The sequence below is a fragment of the Colletotrichum gloeosporioides genome (assembly GCF_011800055.1).
Source record: "Colletotrichum gloeosporioides strain Lc1 chromosome Unknown consensus_67, whole genome shotgun sequence".
Classification (NCBI taxonomy): Eukaryota; Fungi; Ascomycota; class Sordariomycetes; order Glomerellales; family Glomerellaceae; genus Colletotrichum; species Colletotrichum gloeosporioides.
The window spans coordinates 648,931-664,010 of NW_025544712.1; the positions used below are offsets into that span (position 1 = coordinate 648,931).

A 15,080-nucleotide genomic window follows, 5' to 3' on the forward strand; every position below is an offset into this window, starting at 1 on the left:
GAGCTTGCATCTAGAATATAGACACAGCTGCACTTTGCCTTATCGCTTGTTCCTGGTCCATACATAGGACGATTGGAAGATCACCTTGTTGAGAAAATGCCACAGCCCTAAAGTGATGATCATACCACGGAATTCAAATAGCAGAGGAGGGAAGACCAAATCTTCCGAGCCCCCACGCAACGCCTTTCCCCTGCAGCTCGCAGCAAGCAGGCAAGCAGGCAAGCAGGCAAGCAGAAACCAGATTCCACGAGCCGGAAGCCCGGCTGACGCCTGCCGCCCACAACACCCGCTGTACCGCTGGAACAAGATCGCGCGCATCCTTTCAGCTGCTTCGCTCTCGGGAAATGTGGATCATGTTCCAGTTCTAGACCCGATATCGACAGGAGCATCTGCATATGCCGCGTCCAGGTTCCTGTCAACAAAGAGAAAGGAAAAAATATCCCGAGCGAGAAAATACGTCAAACGGGGTATTGGCTTGCATTGGTCTCTTCGATAGTTTCTCATCGGCCGTCACAGAAGTCCATCCTTCAGCTCGTTCTCGCGTCCCCAACCCGGCCCGTTGTTGGACGTTCGAATGCAGGGCGGAGCCGCAACAGCCCCAGCGTGTGTCCCTCACCAACCAGGCCCTGTTTACATCTCCACATCGAATCGAGCAACAAGACGCGTCTTGAGGGGAACCTGTCCGCTCACCACTCACAAAGCCGAACGGTCCAGCCCACCCAGCGCCGATCGAGTCTAGACCATTGTGAATCTTTTTCTCTCTAAACGGCATTCTCAGGCACACATGCTTCTTGCGTCATGTATCCAGGCCTCGAATGTTCCTGATCAACTTCGATCGGCCCCCTTTTTTTCGCCACGGGGAGAGGCTGAACCCGATTGAGATGAAAATGGAGATGCTGCCTTGCTGGTGGAGTTCAATAAGGGTTCCGTGGATTCCTCGCACACTACGTGATGAAAAGAAGCCCTACATACTACTCTCTGCCTCCCACATTGCCGTCGAAATCGTCCGAACTGGTGTTCAATTCATGATTGATGTGGATTAGCTGGGGATTGCCCCCTTCGGTGCGTGCTTCTGAAAACGGACGTGGAAAGGGGCGGCGACCTTTGAGCCGTGGGTGGGATCCGTGGCCGCGCGTTCCTGGCTAAGGGGTTCTTTCGTACCGCTGGCCGCGTGCGTTTGGCAGCGGTGCCCAGTAAAAAGATTTTTAAGCTCGGTGGTACTCGACGCTCCGTCTGCGTCCTCCAGCTGCCTTTCGACACTCTAGAGCTACTTGGGAACAGCGCTAAAGGGGTATTTAAACTTTTTCCCTTTCGGCTGCTCTATTTCGTGGACTAGTGGTTGACTAGTCGGCGTTTTCGTTCGTAACGGCGTGACGTTCTGGAGAACCTAGTAAGGATTGGGGGCTGAGAAGTTGTGGGAAATGCCGCGTTCGGATCAACGTGATGGATTCTTAGCCGCGTGGGAGGCCGGAGGCCGGTGATCCGCATATGAAATGCTGGCTTGGTTGCTGTGCTCAGACGATGAGTGACGGGTAACGGCAAAGGTGGTGATTGGTTGAGGTAGTATTGAAGTAACGTCTGTTGGTTTGACGATGGTGCTCGCGACTGGGTTGTTGGCAGTGACTTGACTTGAAGAAGAAAGTTACAAGGAAGAACGATTGACTTGACTTGATATTCTTTGTACCACTCCATGACTAATATTAAATGTTGCTACTATCTCATGATGCCTGTGCATAATATGAGTGACACTATTAAAGCGTTTCGTCTATTCTTCTCGTCTATTGGAAATCTCAGGCTGTCAGCATTTGTAAATCAGTGGCCATTCAGACTGCCTCAACAGTAGATCAAGAGGGGTTGACACGGATACATGCGGGCAAGAGACCACAATCCTAATGACCGAAGAGTCTTTGAAGAGTAGGAAAGGAAATCGATCGTCAGGTCGTTTGCTGAGATCATCCTATTTGGGAAATGTACTTCGTTCACTTGTCCAGAGAATATTTGTCCAAGTTGTCTTCTGCAACATGTTCTCCTTTCTGGTGTGTCACATGACTTTCCGGTGTTTTTTTGATACTTCAAATTGATACAATGTTGCAGGTGTAATGAATTTCTTGCTTGTGTCTAGCATCGAACAGGAGAAAATTGTTAGAAGAAGTACCAATCATCGATAATACAACAGTAGTTACAGACGACATTATTCTAGGGTTATCCCATTTATTCGATCATCCTCGATAACTTCAAAAGTCTCAATGACTTAGTATCAAGCTCAAGATTTGATTTTGTTTTCTCAAATTTAATCCCCTGCCTGAATTTAGTTATCATGTATGACTTTGTGTTGCGGAAGAGCGGTGAGAAATTTCAACGGAATCACTTCGATCGCACATACCGTATGCTACGGTCACGATGGATCCTTGATCATGCACGAAGCCGACTCTGAAAAAGGCGGAATCCTGTGGTGGGTTCTAGTCACGCGTTACACGGGTTGACAGGAATCGTCTGGTGAGCCCGAAACGTTACGCCAGTTGCCACAATGATACACAACGACGGATAAAAATTTCCTCGTCTACTACCAGGGAGAGATAAAAAAGAGCTATACTAGGCGTGCAAAAAGCGTTGAGCTTTTTAGGATTTTATTGTTAATATATCAATGCAGCCTCAAAATATGTGTTACGTTTTATGATTTAGGTATATTTCTAGGCACGTGGTATAAAGTGTTGGAAAGTTCTTTATTGTTAACATTACAAGATGATTGATACGTAAAGTCACTATCACCTTCTCTAACGTGAGTTATATTATTGACAACGGATCTGAAAATGTTTCTCGTTTTTTTTTAACTGCGCGTTGTCATGATCACATTTGACCTGGTCGAATGATAGTCGTGCTATGGCAAGTCACAGTCTTCCTGAAACTTTCTACAGCTAGTATCAATTCGATGAGCTATACACTTGTATTGGTTTCGATGTCCTGTTGTGGGTGCAATTGCAACTTGCCCTCGAGACCTCCGGACAAGTTGCAGCTGGACGCTCTATGCACGCGTGGTATCATACGGCCATTTCCCTCATCAGGGTGGCAGTTCACAGGGTCTAGTATTTAGAAGTCCCTTTATTTATAACTTCAATAATGCAATCTTCAGTGTTCATGGTATTAGGAAGATGTTTTAATTGTCTGGCGCGAACGACCTCCGTTGAAAAGGGAGCGTCAAGCGGTATTGGGTATTGCGTAATCTCATCGACTGAAAAGTTCATGTTTTTCCTTTCCTTAACTTTGCCTCCTTTTCTGCTTTTACAACAGCATCCGACGCATAGAACTCGGCATCCTTGGAGAAAGCCGAACCGTCCACTCCGTTGGTTTCTCCCTCAGGAGGAGGAAAACCAGGTTTTTCTTTGGCGGCTTTTGCGAGTAACTCCGACGAGTAAAATGAATCTACAGCCGCGTCTCCTGGTTCTCCGACCAGAGAACCCCCCAATCGAACTTGGTCTTTTTCCTGGTTCAGAGACCTCACATCTCGTCGATCCGCGATCGCGCCATCCTGAACGTGAATTCAGCTTTTAGAGCAAATGACGGCAGCTTCTGACGCTGCCTGATTTCGAGCCGAGCGACTCACTTTTGGAGATTCTCTGCTGCCTTTGAAGAACGAGAAAGCCAGGACACAGGCAAGGACGAATATTAAGATCGTGCAGCCCCGTGAGCGACGCGCTCGGGTCACAGCGTAACTTGACCCTGATGACTGCGCGCGACCGTTCTCTTTCATCGTCGATGCTTTCGTTCGAATCAATTGTTGATCGCTAATGAGAGACAGGGAAAAGATATGCTGTGCCGCAACATTGGGCTGCGCCCGCTCAAGATGCGGATGTCGCTGGCAGTGTCGGGAAGACGTTAGAGCAAGGCGCACGCAAATCTGGGTCTTGCTCCGAGAAGATTCAAGGAAAGAAGAAGAAAGCTGCGCGAGGAACCCCGTTATGAGGGGTTGTTGATTGCCGCCCGTTGCTCAGGTTCTGGCCTTGGGTAGGCGCCAAGCTCGGCTCTCACAGGATATTGTCCCAACCTGCTACCAACAACAAATTGCGGTCGCGTGCCCATAGGCTGTTGAAGATGGCGCTATGCCGAGTTCTTTCTGAAGCGGAGTCTCTTTGTCTCTTTCTGGACTTTCTCAGACCAGGGCCCTTGCCTCGTCACTTGAGAACCAACAGCGGTCTTACAACGGGCCCCGGAAGAGTTGATCTGGTTGCCGCGAAGACAAAAGTGTGTTGGAACGGTTAACGCCTGCATTAAGATGAGCGACCTTCCCGGCCCGTTGGTGGTGTGGTATTGCAGGACGCCACGTCTCTCCCACTCATTTTGCATCTATTCTGAAGTCACGATATTCTTTCTTTAGCATCGTCTTCTCTACGCTTTCTTTCCCCCAAAGCCCATGTCCCTGGATTCGTGATGGCCACAACACCCTCCGTGGTCACGGCCAACGGTCGGCCGACAGTGTACTCCCCGCTACCGACCCCCTGGCCGATGAACTCCGACTGTGCTTCGAGAACATATCGCCAATCTGACGAGGGCCCAATTCTCGCATGGGATCCGTACTTCGGAATGAACATAGACTCTGGAGCAGCGACGTGTTTTCCAGAGGCGGTGACATCTTGGTGGTTCCAGACTGCGAGCCAGGCGACATCCATTGCCTTGGGTCCGACGTTCGAGTGCCCCCAACTGTACACCGCTGCACAAACACTACTGGAAGCTGGAGGGGTACAGCACGTTTTCTGCTGTCCGTCGTACGTACGCAATTGGAGATTCTTTTGGGGTGCATGCGGCTGATGTCCCGACGCAGAGATTATTCGTTCAACGTGCCGCAGCCGAATAGACCCGTTTTCCCATCTCAGTGTTTGTCGATGGCTACACCTGGACAAACGATTACGTACGACTCCCTTACAATAGGAACGAACGGCGCAATTGCCAAAAGGACTAGAAGCGTTGTCAATTCGGCTGAGGTGACCATCTGGGCAGTGCCAGTCAACGGATACAACTTTCCAGCGAGTTCGACGAGCGTAAGCAATACAGGCGCGACTATTTCCCCAAGTGCGACGGCAACTTCAAAGATTTCAGGCTCTACGACCACGGAACAAGTAAGAGGGGCAACAGGGGGAAGTAGTTCATCATCCGGTTCGCCTCTTTCCATGACGGTAGGGGTCTCAGTTGGTGCTGTGGTTGCTGTGCTTGTCCTTGTCGGTGGCATATTCATGTGGTGGAGGCGGCGAGGGAGATCGAGGACTGTCAGCGAGTTAGAGGGACAGCCATACGTGAACCCTTCATCATCCTACGGTCGGAAGATTGAGCTACCAGCGGAAGTGGTTCTGGAACAGAAACATGAGCTATCCGGCGACGAAATTAACATACAAAGAACTGTCCACGAAATGCCGGCGACCCGCGAGAAAGGTTAAGCAACATATTAGCCAGATACCACATTTCATCATTTGATACCCGAAGAATCAATCAGAACAAATTTCTTGAACAACCTGATCAGAGGTCAAGTTATCGGGACTGCGTTAGCAAACGTCTGAGGAGGCTGATTTGCGGCGGAAAGATATCTCATTCAGGGCGCCAGGCGTGAAGGGACTATCTTACCCAACCATAAAAGTAGAAACTTCCAGGCCTATATCAGATTGCCAAATAATCGAGAGGAGTGTATTTAGGCACAGAAATAAGCTTAATTAGACGATTCGCATGACGGGATAGGGTAGCACTTACCCACCTGGCGAGAGAGTCATTGTTGCATGACTACGATTCGAGGTAATGAACATGACAACCGCCGTCAGTCCGTTCTGCGGCTCCGTTTAGTGAGATATCTTTGTATGTTAACCACTGGGCCAGGCAGCGTGTCGTTTTCCCGACTATCAACTTTGAGATGACGTGCAAAATTGTTTGGGCCACAACTCTTCCTGAATGTCAACGGATTAAGCCGTTAGGTGGCGTGACGACTGCAGTACGCAACGACTGCTTTCGTCAACGAGCACAGGTGGCTAGAAATTAGCGCCGGGACAGGAGCTATGTCTCGGGCGTTTTGTACCAGTGGGAGAATGTCTCGGCTGTCACCACCTGAGAGCCGATTTCATGACCACCAAACACTGATTACGTGGACAGAGGATGACGAATCCTTCCCACACGAAAACGTCAAATCGAAACAAACCTCGAGATGCGTGAGATTGGCTGCCGAGATGAGTCTGCTGCAAAAGAAATGCCAGGAGTCTGGATCAACATTGAGATGGAATGTCCTGTCAATCGCGAAGTCTGGCCTGAAATATCCTGAGAATGGCCTGCAAACCCCACAACGTTCAAATCGCTCGTGGGTCGCACCGAGCAAAGGGGTACGCTCTGCCGGTCAAAATTGTACTTGATCGCTCCCTTGGCATTTAAACGTCATCGGACTACACGTTGAAACTTCTGGTGCCAGAAATGCCGGTGAAAGAAAGGGGTTTTGTTTAGATGCTTTCCGACGGCGCAAAGCCAATTGCGTGTTGTCTCCACCGCGCGAAATGCCGATACGAATCGTTGACGGAAACGGCCAGGCCCAAAGTCCAGAGCCACGAAGACTTGATAGGAACATTCCGGAGAACCACACTACTCTTTAGCATTCAATCATGGTCATGCTGATCCGTGTGTCAGTTTCTCTAGTTCGACTATATGGAAGCGCCGAGCGCCTGAAACTCAAATGTGTTCGTTCAATAGTTGTCTCATTCAGCTCATTCAGCCGCTGGCGTCGAGAAGGCACATAAGCCTCCCACGTTCCTGGAACGTTTATCTTCAGCGCACACCTTTATTTCTGCTGCCAAGTGATTGTCTGTTATTCTCCTTGTTTTCTTTGACGCACTTTTTATTGCGACATCTTTACAATGCCTCTTCTCAAGGCTCAATGGGTGCCTCTGAAGATCGCGATATTTGTTGCGGTGTCACTCATCGTATCCGCATGGTGGATTTTGCCACACCGGGCATGGATAGTATGTATTTCACGAGCAAGCGACATCACGCACCGTTTAGATCGGCAGCTAACAAAGAACCTTTGCAGCCCTTGGCAGCTGAGCCTGCACAATATGGAGTTTCAGATCCAGTACTTTCAGTGCCAATCGATATGAACGCAGAAGACACACCGTTGTCAGACGACGATCAAGAGCCAATATTTTCAAGCTCAGTCGATGTAGACATAGAAAATACATCACCTCCAGACGACGACATTGAGCCCGAAATTTCAGCATCAGTCAACACGGTCGCAGGGGATAGACCGCTTGTTGTATACGCCTATTCCGAGTCCGACAACGCTCGAGCAAACCTGAGGTTTTTCATTACAAAGGGGCTCCATAATGCGGCCGACTTCGTGTTCATATTCAACGGCGATGCAGGGGCGGCGAGAATGGTTCCTCGCAAACCCAACGTTACGGTTGTGAAGCGGGACAACACATGCTTCGACTTGGGTGCCATCGGAGAAGTCCTTCGAAAGAAAAATCTGTGGAAGAGGTACAAGCGCTTCATCACAATGAATGCAAGCGTCAGGGGCCCATTCTTGCCCTGGTGGAGCAAATCATGCTGGACGGACTTATATCTTGACAAAATTACAGAGACAACGAAGGTAAGCACTTTTGATGCTCATTCTCTAACTTAGACACAACTTACTAAAGGACGATGCTGCTAGCTGGTTGGTATGACGGTGAATTGCCAACCCAGAATGCATGTCCAGTCCATGGTCCTCGCAACAGATGATGTAGGCATGGGTATACTACTCGACCCTGCCTTTGCGCTTTCTGCATCACAAGACGACGAGTTTGGATCAAAAGAAAACCCGGTTGGGCTTAGCGGGTGTTACGGGGACTGGAACGCCGCTGTCCACGCTGAAATCGGGACGACGGGCCTCATTACGAAAGCTGGCTACAAAGTCGACGCAATGATGACAGCTGCACATACAGTCATGGGTGGGATCGAGGCGTATTGTGAAGCTACACAAGCTGGAGATGTCCTGTTTGACAAGGAATACTTTGGAATGAATGTCCATCCATACGAGACAGTTTTCATCAAGGCAAACCGAGATGTCGACCCGTGGGTATTGGATTCTATGACAGAGTGGCATTTGAAAATGAATACCCGCAGTTCCGATGGTTGCGGGGCATGAGTATGCTCGAAGGATGCACTGGATCGGAAGAAACTTTGTTAAATAGGATAAGGACGGTACACCTGAACATCATGTAGACTGGAAAGTATTGGATTATCAAGCGGTACTAAGCCAATACGTATTTCTCACCAAAAACATATAAATATGTGAGTCCCTTGTCCTCATCAAACAAACCTCGCTGACAAACCTTGTCAAAGTCTATAGTTGCGGATGAAGTGGCTCACTTAAATGGACCTGAAAATTATAGGGGAATTTCCTCCTTTCGTCTTTTCATAAAGATCCTGAAAGTCGGGTCAACCTCCTCTGCGAAACCAAATTTGCGAATGTTGTGCTCGGTCCCGTCTTCTAGGCGCATGTCGTACTTCAGAAGAAGATGAGAAATAATGACTTTGGCCTCGCTGGCGGCGAAGAAACGACCGGGGCATCCATGTTCGCCATGCCCGAATCCAAGATGGTTCACACTTGTGGTCACCAGCTGACTCGCTGCTCCTTGCTCTGTTGCGCGCATGCGGAAGAAGCGGTAGCCGTCGAAAACATCCGGGTTCTCGTAGACACTCGGATCTCGCATTCGATCGGTCGAAACAGCGACTTTGTGGCCCTTTGGGACCTTGGTGCCGTCGGAGAGAGTAATGTTGACAAGTGCTTGCCGGAACATGGAAGCTAGAACAGCGTTTAGTCGCGCAAAATTGACATGTTCTTGGACGAAAAGCTTACCGATCTGGTTAGGCTTCAGGCGTTGGCTTTCATTGAGGACACTGTCAAGGAGCTTCATGTTGTATAACGAAGTCTTCTTCCAGCCACCTTCGGAAATAGCAGCCACGATCTCCTCTCGCAAGGGCTGTATCAGCTCAGGGTGACGAAGGATATCAATCAAGGTCTGCGTGATCAGATCAGAGGTAGTTCCAATCGACACCACAGCAAGCATCAACTGCGATGCGCCAAAGTTGTATCGATCTCCGCCTGCCAACTCCTCGAACCAGTGAATGGCATCTTCGTGCTCCGCTTCGCCGCCCTTGGCGTGTCGCGCCTGGATCTCAGCAGCGACAAGATCCCATGCTTCCTTGACTTGAGCTTGCAGGTTCTTGCACTCAGGGATGAATTTCACAGCCAGGGGCTTCAGAATCGTTGGCCAAAGCCGAAGTTTCCGCATCCCTTGAATGCTGTTATCTCCGTAATTGACGATTAGATCTAACCACCGCTCGTTGTTGCTAAGGTTCGGACCCGCAAAAATGCGACCAGACATTTTGGAAACGAGGCGAATGATGAGGTTTCCAAGAGCGACAGGCTGCCATTCTAGAGAAAAGGGTTAGCATATCCTGCTAAGTTGGAGGCGCTTTAGTAATGGCTATAGAATACCTTCGCTATCGCCAAGAGATGCGTGAAGTGTCGAAGCACATTCTTCGGAGAGCGGCTGCGTGATCTTGGCTAAAGACAACCCTGATATTAGCGATGTTTCTATCAAAGATTTGTAGTAGGCTGCCGACCTAGAGACTTTGTCATCTTGAATTTGACCACGTTCTGCAGTGGTTTCGTTGGCAAAGCCCCCTCCATGAACGGTTCAAAGCCGGCGTAATGGGCTTGAAATAACTACGCCACGTGCGAAGTCAGAACATGTAGAAGTTCTCCCGTGCAAAATGCACCAACCCCCTTGAAGGAAGACGCACCTCAATGATGGGCTCATCAATGCCGAACCTGGGATCATTGCGAATTTCTTCGCCATGCTCAGGGCGAAGTATGATGAAGGTTCCCATATCAGTGTGAACGCGGAAAGGTACGGGACCAAATTTCGCTCGAGCTGATGCAAGAAGCTCCCGCCCAGCTATAGCAAATTCGAAGACCGAATGGGAAGCCGTGAGTTCATAGAACTTCTTGGGATTGATGATCGGAAGCTTGCTTGCGCCATTGAAAAGAAAGAATAAAGGGATTGTCACAATGAGAGTGATAGCTAAGAGGGCAGCCAATAATTTCGTGTTGTCGCCATCATAGGTCGATGGCAGACCCCAAATGGTAGAAGTATTATGTAGGTGGTCCATTCCTTGTACGTTGCTCGTTTTGCAGTAGATCGAAGTTGTGAGTTTGGACTCATGATAGCATGAGGAGCTGTTTGGGTTTAAATCAGAAACTGACAAAGACAGAAACTCATAAACTCGTCTGTCTCCATGGACTGCCGTAGTTCCAGAAACACTATGCTCAAGGTTATGAGGCGGACATTCGCACTCTGCCAAGAATGGACTGACGGAGACGGACTTTCAGAATGGATCGTAGCGTATGTATCCACGCAGTGTATATGCAAGCGAGCGATTGGCTGGCGTCGTCAATGACTTAGCATCAAGGCATCTAAGGACCAATCACAGTGCCAGGGTTTCTGAACAACATGACATAGGGGGAGACACGATACTCCACAAACCGGTGGGATAGCATCCGACAAGAAGTAGCCGGCCTTCACCAGAGTCCGTCCCACGACAGCCAAGTGCTTTATGTCCGAGAGAAACTATTCTAGGAAGTCTATTGAAGCAGAGTTGAGAAGTCTTTAGTTCATCTCTGCAGTGGTTATTGCCAACAATCGGCCTCATCTCGGACCCGGCCTGATGATGTCGGCAGATCTCGATATCTAGGAACGCATCTACCCACTCTGTTTCCTCCATTTCTCAATCATGAATTGAGCTGGGTCCACCGAAAGTTTAAAAAGGAGAAGGCCATGGCCATGGTGTCTCTGATGAGACGTCGCGAGCGATGCTAGCGACTAGCGCAGACCGCCAGCAATGATCTCATGAGGTGACACTGGATCGAGGTAATGACAGTCGTATTGGGTAATCTCAAAAAGAGACTTATATAAAATTTTGTAATGACCGAAATGATTGAGCAGCCACACCGAAACAACACTAGCTGTTATGCTCGCCATCATTGATTTCCTTGTGCTCATCAACTAAGGTAGCAGGAGAGCTTTCAAGAACAGATCCGACCAGTCAAGGCGCCTTATTCCCACCTAGAGAAATGGAACGAGCTTTCGACCCTGAATATTTTGAAGTTAGAGGATAAACCATACCTTTATTAGCCCGAAGACCTCCACGGCACCCGGTGATCTTGTTGCATCTACGGCTCGGATTAGGGTTCGCACCAGAACCGAAAGGCGGTGATGGTGATCATCAGGGCCGAGGTGGCGATTATGGTCAAGACGGTGAACTTCATGCTGAAATAGTTCCGCAGACGAGGATACAAAGCGGTTTGAATTGACGTGGAAAAAGGGACATCTAGCTTGGTTGGTGTATTGAATACTGTGAAGTCGAAGAAGCCATCCTCTGAAATTGGCGCGACAGCCGTCCTTCTTATATGCAACGAAGACATGAGAGAGACATCTATTCAGCTGCTTCAATCTGAAATTCTCGAAGAGCATGTTCTTTCTAGTCGATCCCATTACTTAGAGGTATATTGACTCGTTGAAAGACTGCGAAATCGCGAAGGTCTCGGATCTCGTTGCTTGCCCCAATAGATTGAAATGGTGACGCGAATAACAAACGCGTCACTTCAAAAGAACCGACAGGCAGAGAGTGGAAAAGAAGAAGTCCAGTCATTCTTGCGAGTGTCTCGGGGTCCTGATACACCAATGGGATAGATGATAGCCCTGTAGGAGATGACTTGCTTACTTTGCGGCGTGTCAGAAGCATCCTGTTTGGCCATGGCTGTGGTGTAGTAATAGCTGTCGACTTTTGAAGGCAATTAACACATCGTCAATGGAGAAGAGAGTTTGAACTTTGTTAATCAGTGACCACATACAGAACAATGCCTTGAATAATTCCGCAACTGAAGACCCGGTGAAGTTCCATGGCCATCTCAGAAGATGTGATTCGCAATATACTATTGCGGACGGTCCCTTCCGATTGACATCTGGACTCTTCATTGTGAGAAGCAGTATCAGTATACATAGAGTCAATAAAGCAGAGGCCGGCTTGCAAGTTCGTCTTCAAGCACCATCTGCATGCACGACTCTTACTAGTTTTGATGTACAACAACACCGTGTCTTACGACGCATAAGATGGATTTTCATCGCCTTGGATGTAAGTTCATCAGGAAATAAGGCTAGGTAGAGTCGACGAATGTTCGTGAATTCATCGGCAGGACTTTCTCGGCTCTCTAGATACGTGTATGTATTTCTCGACCTTGCAGGGCGTTCCCCGAGAGGCTCGTGCGACGTCCTAGGTCCTAGTATACGAGCATCGCGGACTAGTAAGTTACCCGGGATTCTCATCTGGAATTTTGTCCCGAACTTTGACCTCGTTTCGTTTTTGATGTTCACCCAAGCTTCTCGTCGTGTTGCCGGTAGCCGGCCTGAGAAAACAAGCTTCTTCGATCGTACGATAAGGTACCAGAATATCGAGACCGCCTCGGAATGAGTTTAATTGACATGCGTTTATCGAGAGATAGGAGGCATTTTATGCGGTTCGTGTGTTACTTTCAACGCTCAGGGGTCGATTGCTTGGTTTATCATGTTAGAATGGATGCGTGGAAAACTCGGCGACACATGTATGTTCGACCATGCTCCCGCTACTGGCGACTGAGACTCGCCTTATTTTCAACAGACATCAAATCTCGGGATGGAGACAAAAGATCTAAGCTTTTAGATGCAGCCAAAGAAGGAATCCCGATGAAGCACGTCTGTATGTACAGCTTCCGGCATAGACTCTCCATCCTAAGTTCGGACCGCTGGGAGTGTTTGGACTCATGTAATGTCCTGGCATGGCCGTTTCGAACTCCTTTCAAGGAGGTTTGCAGAGCTTTGTCGTCCAGTCACATTTCAGTAAAGTATCTATTTTAAGGGTCTTTGTCGTCCGGTGACCATCTGAAGGGAGGTCGGCGACCTTCTAGAAGTCTGTCATAACTTTATTGGAGAGAAAAGTAGCTTTAAACGGCCGCATATTGCTCCACTGGACTTCTAGAACACCATTAAAACACTCAGAACCCCACTCGCAAGGGGACCCGATCACTCTCGAACACTAAAACAACATCGCCCTGACGGGCATATCCGTAGTACTACGACTCAAGCTGGCAGCTAACGAAGCCAAACACTTTGAGCGCCGTTGATCCGATAGACACATCACATGCTTGACGATGACAACAACTTATCGAGACTCCAATAAACAGGAAGTACTACTGGACTCATTTCAAGTGAGACGAGATACTACCCTCAGAGAAATGGTTTATTGAGTGTGGGCATGTTAAGTGGGGATGACTGGGTTGACATTGTAAGTATACCGATATCATAGTGATTAGACATGGTTTAGAAATTTGCTAGACCTCAGATAGCCCAGTACGTTGTTGCTCTACCCAATGAAGGCTCAATATGGTTGTGTGGGTTTTCCTGATTCCATCCGCCCTTTGGTTGTCTGCTCTATTACCAATTCTTGACTTCCATGCTCTGTCCAGTTGTCCATTTCGTGATCTGTTGTGTGACTTGATAATGGACGCATGTCCTCTATCACTTGTCGTTCAGAGGTTCTCGTACCAAACGCACTCTTCCTTTGGTCTCCACCGCGCTTGTAGGGCCCGCTAGAGCCTCCTGCAGTCATGATACCCAAGTCACTTCCCGTGGCCGGTTTACTTTGTTGAACATTACCATGAAGTGCCAAATTGACTATTGGTTTCAAAGACGGCAGACACGCTAGGGGGAGTAACTATCCGGATAAGTATTAGAACGGGAGCCATGAAATTCACATACCAGAGACAGTGCCGATGTTGACTTCGATGCCAGTCCACATCATCTCTTCGGTTAGTAACCACGTAGTGTCAGGGTCGGCAAAGTCAATTGCAAGTACATAGTGCAGCCGGATGAACGACACTGCAGTGACGCTGTGGATGTAAAGTTTGGTATCAGCAGTAGCACAAAAATGAGTGCGCCAGTTCTGGCCACAACTAAGATGGGGGAACCTACAATATGCCAAGAGTAAAAATTCCCACCAGAGCCATTTTTTGGGGCTTGCGAAGTTGCAAAGTCCAAATGCCTGGTACTGGCAGTAGCAGAAGGAGAACGTCGGTAATTATGTTTGGTATTGCGTTCGCGATGAAGAATGTCTTGACGTTGACGCCGCATTCGTAATCAGACGGTGAGAGATTGGCATTCGCGTCGAATCGGAGCCAGAACGCCGACACTGGAAGACACTGAAAGGTTGATACCAAGAGCTGCAGGCCGTTAGCCAACACAATATTGACGAACCTGCGATTGCTCTTATCAAGGGGCGGTCTTACCACTGCTGTTCCCCAAGCGCAAGTAATACCTAGTAAAATATAGATGGCAAGCCGTGATTCGCGTCGGGCGCTGAAAATTCGCCAGTAAAAAGCGAGTATTGCCGCTTTGACGAGCACAATACTGATCGTGTACAGATACTCGGCGATGAAAAGACCCGTAAAGTAGACCCTCAGGCCGTTTGGCGTAGCCCAAACATGTTTTCCAAAGCCACCATTTATGGTCACTGCATTACTGTCAGCTGGAAACTCCAGGGTGGTCCGACAGACATCCCGGTGTCGAAAGTGTGACTGACTGTAGCACGTAACGTCAAACATAAAAGCTGCTGAAAATATTTGATAGGAAAGGATTGTTAGTCCATCGCCATATTGACGATCGTGACAAGTCACAGCGAGTTTCCGGGAGATGGGCAAAATCCTACCAAAGACACGATTATGATCCAGCCATCCCACCAAATTTGGTTTCTAACAAGCTTCCGCGCCGTAACGCGTAGCGCAACGGCGGCTGCACCAAGAACCCATGTGATGACGAACCCAGACACCAGCGACGGGACCTTGGTTTCGTTGAGGTCGAGTCCATCCGGCGGCTCTGCAAGCGACATCTCTGGCTTGACCCTCCCTGCTCGGAAAATAACGATTAAACGTGTTTTCTCAGAGCACGGATTTAGGGGATATCCAAGCGCGGAGGTGTATATATGGG

At 48.7% G+C, this 15,080-nt stretch overlaps 3 protein-coding genes and 1 pseudogene across 4 annotated transcripts; 2 read left to right on the forward strand and 2 right to left on the reverse strand.

The window, feature by feature from the left end:
- Nucleotides 1-4,500: 4,500 nt before the first annotated feature.
- GCG54_00005583 (uncharacterized protein) lies at nt 4,501-4,803 on the forward strand (the record flags this gene model as incomplete). Its single annotated transcript, XM_045405605.1, has 1 exon — nt 4,501-4,803. The coding sequence occupies one exon, from the start codon at nt 4,501-4,503 to the stop codon at nt 4,801-4,803; it is 303 nt and encodes a 100-aa protein (XP_045260586.1).
- A 2,072-nt stretch (nt 4,804-6,875) lies between these two features.
- Nucleotides 6,876-8,143, forward strand: GCG54_00005584 (uncharacterized protein; the record flags this gene model as incomplete). Its single annotated transcript, XM_045405606.1, has 3 exons — nt 6,876-6,980; nt 7,049-7,606; nt 7,715-8,143. 3 exons carry the CDS (start codon nt 6,876-6,878, stop codon nt 8,141-8,143), a joined length of 1,092 nt encoding a protein of 363 aa, XP_045260587.1.
- A 69-nt stretch (nt 8,144-8,212) lies between these two features.
- GCG54_00005585 (Cytochrome P450 monooygenase 1) lies at nt 8,213-10,176 on the reverse strand (the record flags this gene model as incomplete). Its single annotated transcript, XM_045405607.1, has 6 exons — nt 8,213-8,221; nt 8,442-8,803; nt 8,858-9,436; nt 9,500-9,568; nt 9,628-9,730; nt 9,808-10,176. 6 exons carry the CDS (start codon nt 10,174-10,176, stop codon nt 8,213-8,215), a joined length of 1,491 nt encoding a protein of 496 aa, XP_045260588.1.
- A 3,356-nt stretch (nt 10,177-13,532) lies between these two features.
- On the reverse strand, nt 13,533-14,982 carry GCG54_00005586 (annotated as a pseudogene). Its single transcript has 4 exons — nt 14,070-14,982; nt 13,857-13,987; nt 13,644-13,799; nt 13,533-13,591 (listed from the first exon to the last, which is right to left on the reverse strand). Coding segments are annotated over exons 1-4 (1,259 nt in total).
- Between the last annotated feature and the right edge of the window lie 98 nt (nt 14,983-15,080).